Source organism: Neomonachus schauinslandi, chromosome 2 (assembly GCF_002201575.2).
Source record: "Neomonachus schauinslandi chromosome 2, ASM220157v2, whole genome shotgun sequence".
In the NCBI taxonomy this organism is placed as follows: Eukaryota; Metazoa; Chordata; class Mammalia; order Carnivora; family Phocidae; genus Neomonachus; species Neomonachus schauinslandi.
In genome coordinates, this window is record NC_058404.1 from 168,851,588 (window position 1) to 168,860,953 (window position 9,366).

General features: G+C 47.1%; 1 protein-coding gene across 1 annotated transcript in view; it reads left to right on the plus strand.

Moving 5' to 3' along the window:
- Positions 1-275: 275 nt before the first annotated feature.
- Positions 276-9,366, plus strand: part of BEND4 (BEN domain containing 4) — a 29,047-nt gene continuing 19,956 nt past the window's right edge. The window contains exons 1-2 of the mRNA XM_021701688.1: positions 276-768; positions 8,609-9,175. Of these exons, the coding sequence (XP_021557363.1) occupies positions 276-768; positions 8,609-9,175 (1,060 nt within the window). The remainder of the gene's footprint in view (positions 769-8,608; positions 9,176-9,366) is intronic.

A 9,366-nucleotide genomic window follows, 5' to 3' on the forward strand; every position in this document is an offset into this window, starting at 1 on the left:
CTTGCTCTTTACCTCCTTTCTCCCTCCAGGCATTGGCGAGGCGGCCTGTCAATCAGCGCTCGGGCGGCAGCCCCCCCCACGCGGGGGCTCAGCGATGCCAGCCTCAGCGACAGGCGGCAGTGGCGGCGGCGGCGGCGGCGGCCCAGGCACAGGCACACACCCTCCCACACGCGCGCACTCGGGCAGAGCCGGCGGGCGGGAGGCGGAGGCACCCTCGGAGCCCGGCGCCCGGCGGGGAGGGGGCGTGCGATCGGGGACCAGCCCCGAGGCGCAGGATGGAGGAGGAGATGCAGCCGGCGGAGGAGGGGCCCAGCGTCCCCAAAATCTACAAGCAGCGCAGCCCCTACAGCGTCCTCAAGACGTTCCCCAGCAAGAGACCGGCGCTGGCCAAGCGCTACGACAGACCCACCCTGGTGGAGCTGCCGCACGTCCGGCCGCCGCCGCCGCCGCCCCCGCCGCCCTTCGCGCCGCACGCCGCGGTCTCCATCAGCAGCAGCGAGCCGCCGCCGCCGCAGCAGCAGTTCCAGACGCAGAGCTCCTACCCCCCCGGGCCCGGCCGGGCCGCCGCCGCCGCCTCATCGTCGTCTCCATCGTGCACGCCCGCCGCGTCCCAGGGCCACCTGAGGACTCCGGCGCCGCCGCCGGCGTCCCCCGCCGCCTCTTCATCCTCGTCCTTCGCCGCCGTCGTCAGGTATGGCCCGGGCCCGGCGGCCGCAACGGGCAGCAGCAGCGCAGGCAGCGACGGCGCCAGCCTGGAGCTCAGTGCAGGTACCAACTCCTGGGCGTAACTTTCCTTCCCGCCCGGCCGCGGGGAGGGGTGGGGGCCCCGGGAACCAGAAGCTGGGCATGGCGGACGCCCTTTCGCGCCCCGGGCCTGGCGGGAGGGGCGCGGGGGGAGAGGGGCGGGCGCGGTCCGGGCTGAGAGAGAGTCGGGGCGTCGGAGCGCAACCCTGAGGCCTCCACGCACGGGCAGCAACTTCTAGAGGATTCCCCGCCGCCGCCGCCGCCGCGTGCGGAGCTTCCGACGGCGAGCGCGCCTCATAACAGGTGGCTCCGCGCTCAGAATCGGCTCGGCGCCCAGGAAGCGGGGCGGCGGCGGTCGGCGGCCGGGGTCCTTCGGGCGGGGGGTCGGGGAGGCAGCCTCGGCGCCGAGGTCGCGCGCGGGACACCCCAGGGTGGCGGCCGCGGCCGCTCGGGGAGAGGCTGGCGCTGCTCTGGCGGCGCTCGGGGACGCCCTCCCTCTACTCTGGGCTGCTGCACTTTTTCCTTCCACTTCTTCCTTTATCTCTCTTTCTTCTCCGCTTGTTTTTCCTTCTCTCTCTTCCTCCTTATCTTCCGGTCCTCTTTTTCACCACCTCTTTGAGGCGTTCTTACTCTGTCGCGGTCCACTCGGCTGGCTCTTGGGCTCGCTCTTCTTTTTCTGTGCGCTCGTGTTTCTCGTGCGCCCGCTGTCTCTGCTCTCTCTGGCCCTCTTTCCCCACCGACCCCAGAGTCCCGGCCTGTGGGTGTAAGAGAGCGGGGTCCTCTGCACCAGCCCGGCGGGTGGACCTGGCGCTCGGCCCTGCGGCGGACTTTGGGGAGAGGGCCGTCCCGCCCCCTCCCCCGGGCGCTCGGGGCCCGCCGCCCACGCCCCCCGCGCGGAGGGATGGGGCTGCACCGCGTCTCGAGAGCATCTGAGCCCCAGCCCTGAGGAAAGGCCTGGTGGGGAGCGCCCACCCCAGGGAACTAGGCTCCTCTCCCCTGGGAGCCTGCAGGAGGCCCCCTGGGAAAAGCCAGCTCTCGTTCGGGTTAGGCTTCGGGGAGTGGGCTGGTAGAAAGGCCACAGCCTGGGGCCTGCGCCCGAGGGCACTCTGCGCTCCCTCAGGGCGCAGAGCCGCGTTTATCTCGCTCCTGAGAACTAAAAGTTCCTGCTCAGGCCTTTCGTGGCATTTTAGAGCCCCCCTCCCCCCAATTCTGCGTATCCGTGGATCCAAGGCTTTTGTCCCAATGAAAATATGACTCTAAATGAGTTATAGATGCCTGTGCTGTTACGTTGTTTGTCAATATTTTGACGCACGAAGGATTGGTTTTGAGAAAGAAAATCTAATTACAGGTAATAGTGAAGACTTGTTCTGTCACATCTCTCGCTGATTTGGAGATGTTTGACGGCTTTGAGTGGGGTTCTTATGTAGGTGTTCTTATTGTTTGTGGGGTGGTTTGTTGGTTTTGGTTTTTTGGTGGGGGTTTTTTTTCTTTCAGTTGCTCTTGACCCGATATTCTGTTGTGTTTTATATGCATTGTTAGGCTACTCACCCACTTCCATTTTGTCCGTTATTTTTCTTCTGTGTTCTCCCCTTCTTAGTAAGGTTTGTGTTCTTTTCTCTCTGGATTTGGAGTCTTATTTTCTTCTAATTCATGCCCATGTTTATTCCCTCGTTCTGCTTTATATTTGTTTTATATGTTGTTTCTCCCCAGTTTTGGGTCTTTTTCCCATTTTCTATGTTTTGCCTACCCCTTTGCATAACCTTAGTTCCACCATGTTCACTGGGGGTTCCCCCCCTTTTAATCTGCCTGTTCAGTCTTTAATCTCATCTTGCTTTCTCTTTTCAGTCTTTGTTGACTGTCTTTCAATCTTTTACCTCCTTTTATACACTATAAATCTGCCCCCTCCTTTCCATTTTCATCCATAGTTTTAACCTTGCTTTTTCCTGCTCTTTTTCCTGCATTGTTTCTTTTTTCTACACCAGCCACTTGCTGTCCTTTCTGTGCTCCCTCCTACTCTGACGGTGTCCTTGCTGTCTTTCGTCCACAAGGAGTTTGTGTGGTTTTCCTTTTCACCTTGTTGTAAATGTTCTCTTTCAGTGTTTCGTCCTAGTTAATTTCGTCTCTGTCCCCAGGTGGAAATCACAACATCACTGCATCTAAAAGAGTGAAGGGGGGCTTTGTTTGATGCCCCCTCAAACTCCCTATATTTTTTATTTCCTTTTATTCTCAAGGCTACTGTGGCTGCTGCTTTTCTTTCTTTCTTCTTTAAGGTCATAGAGAGGTAAGCTTGATAGCACCAAGGGCAGGATGCCATGTGCTTGTTGGAAAGACAGGAATTGGATGGTAGGTTTCTTCCATGCAGTGAGGAAAATGGTCTGGCAGCAAAAAAGAAAAGAAAAAAAAAAAAGGCCATAGTACTAGACATCATGAATTGTGGTCATAATATGAATCATTGATGGACAAAGCCGTGTCTTAACGGGCACAGAGATGTGAGTGGCCATCAGAGGGACAGTCACCTGAAGAGCTGATTGGCTCTTTGAGGAACTAGTGGTTCCACTTAGAACCAATGAGCATGTGTGCCCAGACAGACACCATTTCAGCATATTGGGGAGGGGGCTGGGGAGGGGTGGCAGTTGCTTGTTGCACCCTCACAAAAGTGTTATTGCAGCCGCTCCAGCTACCTAGTAAACGGAAAATAGTCAACACATCCATGTGATGAATCGAGTCAAGGATAGAAGAGCTATAACTGAGCATCCAGAGTAAATGCAGTGAAAAGATGAAAAGGTTGAAGTGAATCTTATTTGCCGTTAAGAGCCATAAGCCATTGAGAGGAGAAATATGTGATTAAAAATAGATTTTTCAGCATTCCTATAAAATCTCATGAAGAGTATAATTTTCCTTAAAAGGGGTAATATACCATGGTTTTAAAAGCATATTTTTCCTCTCTGGGAGGCTTAGAGTTAAAACCCACGTAGATCTTGATATGCAGCCTAAATTTGGCATCAGGAAATGGGAAATTGCATCTTTAAGCAGAGTACAATCAAAAATGAATTACAATAAATCCTATATAATTGCATAGGTCATTCTCTTTAATGAGATTTTATTAACCTGACTGTCAAGCTTTTGAGTCAGGCAGATATTTTATCTTCTTCAACTGATAAAAGTGTCAGCTATAAACCACCATATAAATATTCATAAATCTACACATCTGTGGCAGCCTATCAGCATCATTCTTTTGGACATTAAAAGCATTCTAATTACTTTCTGTCTAGCAGAGCTGAAATGCTGCCTGTTATAGTATGTGCTTGGCAGGCATGATTGCTTTTGTTTGCCATCACAAATAGCAGCATCCTATTTTATATACCGATGGTCCAGAAAATATTCAGGGATTGACTGAGCAGGATGAATATTAGGAAGCACCATCTGGTTTTGATAGCACCGAGTATATTAACTCATCTGTTAATTTTTGACACATCATTGATTTATTTATTTAGAAAAATTGCATCCTGTTTTGCTGTGTTGATGTTTGCCATTATGAAAAAAAATTGGATGGCATTTTTTTTAAAAGACATAGTTCATTGATTTAAGACAAGGGTGATGCTCCCAAAGATGCTTTCATTTTCTAACTTCTATTTTCTATGTCATGAAGTCCTCTCTTAAGAAGTTATATTAATGTTTTAGGGAAATTATCTATTTTGGACAAGCTGAAAATCCTTTTGGTAGATATAACGTATGGATACATGATAGCAGATCACAAAAAATTATTTTCTGCTTCTGCATTTTTAATATTAATATATTTCACCCTTCGCTGGGCTAAAATCAAAAGGTTACCACTAATCTCAACGACTGTGATCTCCCTCATAGTAACAAATACTCTTGGGTATATGCTGTGATGGGCAAATTCCATTCAAGGCTTTACTTACAAAGAAAGCCTTTAAAGTAAGGTGTCTGTGTTTGATTGCCGAGTTCCCATCCCTCTTCTTATTCACTTACCAGATTTAGGATGGATTAAACCACTTAAATTCAGAAGAATTTCTAGAAATGAATTTTTTAAGCCACTTAAATTCAGAAGATTTTCTAGAAATGAATTTTTTAATTAAAAAAATAATCACGGGTTCAGATTTTGGAATCAGACTAGGCACAGTTTGCAACATGGTATCATCCCAACAGATTGCACAGTAGAGCAAAATAAATTACAGGTGGTCACTTTACAGTGCTTCGTGATTGTGATTAATTAACATTTTGCAGTGTTTACTTTCAGAAAAGTTAGGAATAAAGTAGGTAGTTTTAAAGCCCCTTTGTAAACTGTTGACTTTGTACTTCCCTGCCATCACTTGAGTGGAGCATTCTGTAACTAGGGGGGAAAAATAAACAGTTAAAAAAATTCAAAATACAGGGGCGCCTGGGTGGCTCAGTTGGTTAAGCGACTGCCTTCGGCTCAGGTCATGAACCTGGAGTCCCTGGATCGAGTCCCGCGTTGGGCTCCCTGCTCAGCGGGGAGTCTGCTTCTCCCTCTGACCCTCTCATCCTCTCTATCTCATTCTCTCTCAAATAAATAAATAAAATCTTTAAAAAAAAATTCAAAATACATGTTCACACTTTGCTCAATTAAGAATCATGGGTCAGTGACCATTCATTTGTGTTCATATGAAAACAGAACTTTTCTCCATTTCTTAGCGATAATGGGCATTGCACAGTACTTGCATTTCTAATTATATTCTGTCTGGAAAGCTGAAGTATTGCTGGCTGCAATATGTAGTAAGTAGAAAGATGTGCTGTTTTCTGCCAAGTGTAATAGTAATATTTTTCTTCGTATTCTTCCATGTATTGATGTTAAAACACTATTTAAATGTTTTAAGGTACCGAAAAGAGGAGAAATTCAACTTTAAGGCTTATGGTTGCTATTTTTGCATCTCAGTTCTTAGAACAAATTCAGAATGAAGCATTTTTAAAAACTGAAGGCAAGAACTGTTTTAGGGTTGTAGCTATTCTCTGATATTCTGAGAGCACTTTAATACATTATCTTCATAATGTAGTGTATTACATAATGATTTTTTCCAGCATATTACGAGTTTATCCTTCAATTGAGAAAACAAATCATGCTTGTCCCTAAGTCAGGTTTTTTTCCCTTAAAATCTATACTCTAATGTGATTTATCAATATGATGAAAGCTACTGAGTGTGCTTTAGGACATTGAACAAATATATTCGAGTAATTCCTTATAGACACTTCTATTTTAGCCTTTCTTTTCATATTTTGTTCCTTTCATCAAGGTTATGTTAAAGGTGTATAGGATGTAAATCAGTTGGGACTGTGCTGATTAAAATGCAAACAGTAAATACAACTTCAGGTCTAGAATGGGATTATAGGATTAAAATGAATGAAAACTGCTAGTGTGCTAGAATTGAAAATTCCCAATCAATATCATCCTTTGATTTTACTAATAAAAGAACAAAAACCTGGAAGTGAAAATGACAATGCGACATCATAAGTCTTCCCACTTGTACGGTTAACTGTTTACTTTGTTTATTTGGTTTGGGTCAGCATAAAGAAATAATACCAAATATCTGAGGTCTTTCCCCATTACTTTTTCGTTTAAATCGTGGGCCCAGTTCTTCCCTTCCACCTGGCAGGGGATAGAGGCATCAATTCCAGTGTTTTGGTGTAAAAAGATACTTCCCGTATCCACATCCCTTTTTCTCCCAATTAGCGAGTGGACTTTATCCTGGCTGCTGCTTCAACAAAGTTCTCAGCCCATCAACCAATTCTAGCCTGAAACTGTACTTGACATCGGGTTCTTTCTTCAGGACTCAAAAGGCATTGTATAAGGGGCGCCTGGGTGGCTCAGTTGTTAAGCGTCTGCCTTCAGCTCAGGTTGTGATCCCAGGGTCCTGGGATCGAGCCCCACATCGGGCTCCCTGCACCGCGGGGAAGCCTGCTTCTCCCTCTCCTACTCACCCTGCTTGTGTTCCCTCTCTCTCTGTCAAATAATAAATAAAATCTTTAAAAAAAAAAAAAAAAAAGCATTGTATAAAAAACAGGCCTGTGCCTAATACTTGTGGGATTTAGGACAAGAGTACAAATGCAGACCTTCATACCATATATCTAAATAATTAACAAATTGTTAAATAAAGTATGTTCCCATCAACCTACCCTGATAAATACACCTTCTTAATGACCAGATTTGATTTTGGAGTTTTCAGCCAGCCCATGGCCTTCTCTCCCCACCCCCAGCTTCATCTTCCACTAGGAGGAACCTCACATACACAGGAATGGATGCCCCAGTCCAAACTTCCAGGCTCTGGCACCATGGTCTGTCTTTGGGAGAATGGCTCAGGGAAGAGTCCAACACAGGCCCTCGAAGCAGTTTGAGTAAGGAATTCCTGGATCTTGGGTACCTCACCATGGGGAGAGGGTGGGATGGAGGAGGATGGTTAGGGCAGGGGCCCTCCTGCCTGTGTCTAAGAGTTATATTGTTCCTAAGAGCGGGAAAGCACTATGCCAGGAAGAAAATAGTCCTGTGGACTCGCAGCCTGCCCAGAGTGCTCTTGCCACCCCAGCCAAGGAAATGTGAAATGCTATAAACTAAGATCTATTTATTTACAAGAGGCCCTGCATATATTCAGTAAATATTTTGTTGTCCCCATAGAAGCCCTCAAGCATCTCACTATTTTTCATCTTGAAAGTTTATCACCCCCCCCCAAAAAAATACAGCTGATCAACATGTTCAGAGACAGCAAGTAGCTAGATAAATTTCTATCATAAATAGTTACTGGCATCTAAAATCTACAGTATTTTGTTTGTGGCCATTATTCTGGGTAGGGAGGAGAGGAAATGAGAGGCATCCACCACTTCTATGTAAGCCTTATAAAGTATCCATCTGTATTTATAAATAGTCTGTTCTGGGTGGTGGTCAGGAAAGAAGAAAATGTACCTGGTGACATTTGCATTTAGGGTGAATGTTCAAGACCCTTTGACAACATGAAAATATGTTTTCACAATTTGAAGGGTTTTTGCTTGTTTTTCTAAACTGATTGCTTTCCACTTGGTTTTTATTTTTCATTGATTGACGATTAATATGCTTTCGAATATGTTTCTGTGAACTAACTATCACTCTCGACACATGCCATTTTAAGAGATGTGGCAGTCAAATGGAAGAGGCTCTAAGAAGAGGCACTGCTGCTTTTCATATGATACTTAATACAGATTGGCCTAAACATTGGCCTTGACAAGAAATCCAGGTTCACAGATAAATGAAAAGAAAGCATAGTGAACACAGATGTGGGATAACACCGTTTTGCTTTCAGGCTCGTCATCATTTGCCTTATAGGCCACTCTTTGTTTTACCTTAGATGTCTAGTGAGCTCTTCAAAAGGACTTATCTTTCTCCAGTTTGCATCTGGGAGCAACGTACTCTCGGCAGGGATTGTATCAGCTGATTAATAGCAAGGGCATGAGGGCACTCCAGAAATAGAAGTAATGATTGCTGTAAGCCCTCCCATCAATGAGGAATTGAGTCTGCCGTGGCTGGCTCGATTCATTAGAGTAAGGATATTAATGAAGCCAAAGGTGTGAGTTCAGACCTGTGCAGGCCAGTTAATGCCACAGCAAGGGAGAGCTCTGTATGGTGCCCAAAGTCACAGTCCAGCCATTTCCCAGAGTGAGGGGGTGGGGTAACTCCTCAGGCACCCCTCTGGTTGCAGAATGACAGGAAGCTAATGCATCCTACCTCGTCACCTTAGTTTGGGACAGAGAGTAGAAACACATATTTTTAACATTTTTGAAGTTAAGCTCAGCATTGAGGACTGCACTTACCCCTTGTCTTTGGCTATCCGTCTCTGATGTGTCTTTTCGTGTGTTTCAGAAAGTCGAATGATCTTGGATGCCTTTGCCCAGCAATGCAGTCGAGTTCTTAGTCTCTTAAATTGTGGAGGAAAGCTTCTGGACTCCAACCATTCCCAATCCATGATTTCTTGCGTAAAGCAGGAAGGCTCGAGTTATACTGAAAGACAGGAGCAGTGTCCCATCGGGAAAGGGGTCCACAGTCAGACCTCAGATACCATAGACGTAGACATGCAATATATGCAAAGGAAACAACAGACTTCTGCCTTTTTGAGGGTTTTCACTGATTCCCTACAAAATTACCTGCTCTCGGGGAGCTTCCCGACTCCAAACACCTCATCGGTCAGTGAGTACGGCCACCTGGCCGACGTGGATCCTCTGTCAACCTCCCCCGTGCATACGCTAGGTGGCTGGACCTCCCCGGCGACCTCTGAATCCCATGGTCACCCATCCTCTTCTACTCTGCCAGAGGAGGAGGAAGAGGAGGAAGAGGAAGGCTACTGTCCGAGATGCCAAGAGCTGGAGCAGGAGGTTATTTCACTGCAACAAGAAAATGAAGAGCTCAGACGGAAATTAGAGAGCATCCCAGGTACCGTGCCGTTTTCCTTGCAAGCCGCCTGCAGATCCTTCCTCCCGTTGTCTGAGGGGTGGGGTGGGGTGTGTGTGTGTGTGTGTGTGTGTGTGTGTGTGTGTGTGTGTGTGTGTGTGTGTGTGTGTGTGTGTGTGTGTGTGGGTGTGTGTGTGTGTGTGTGTGTGTGTGTGTGTGTGTGTGTGTGTGTG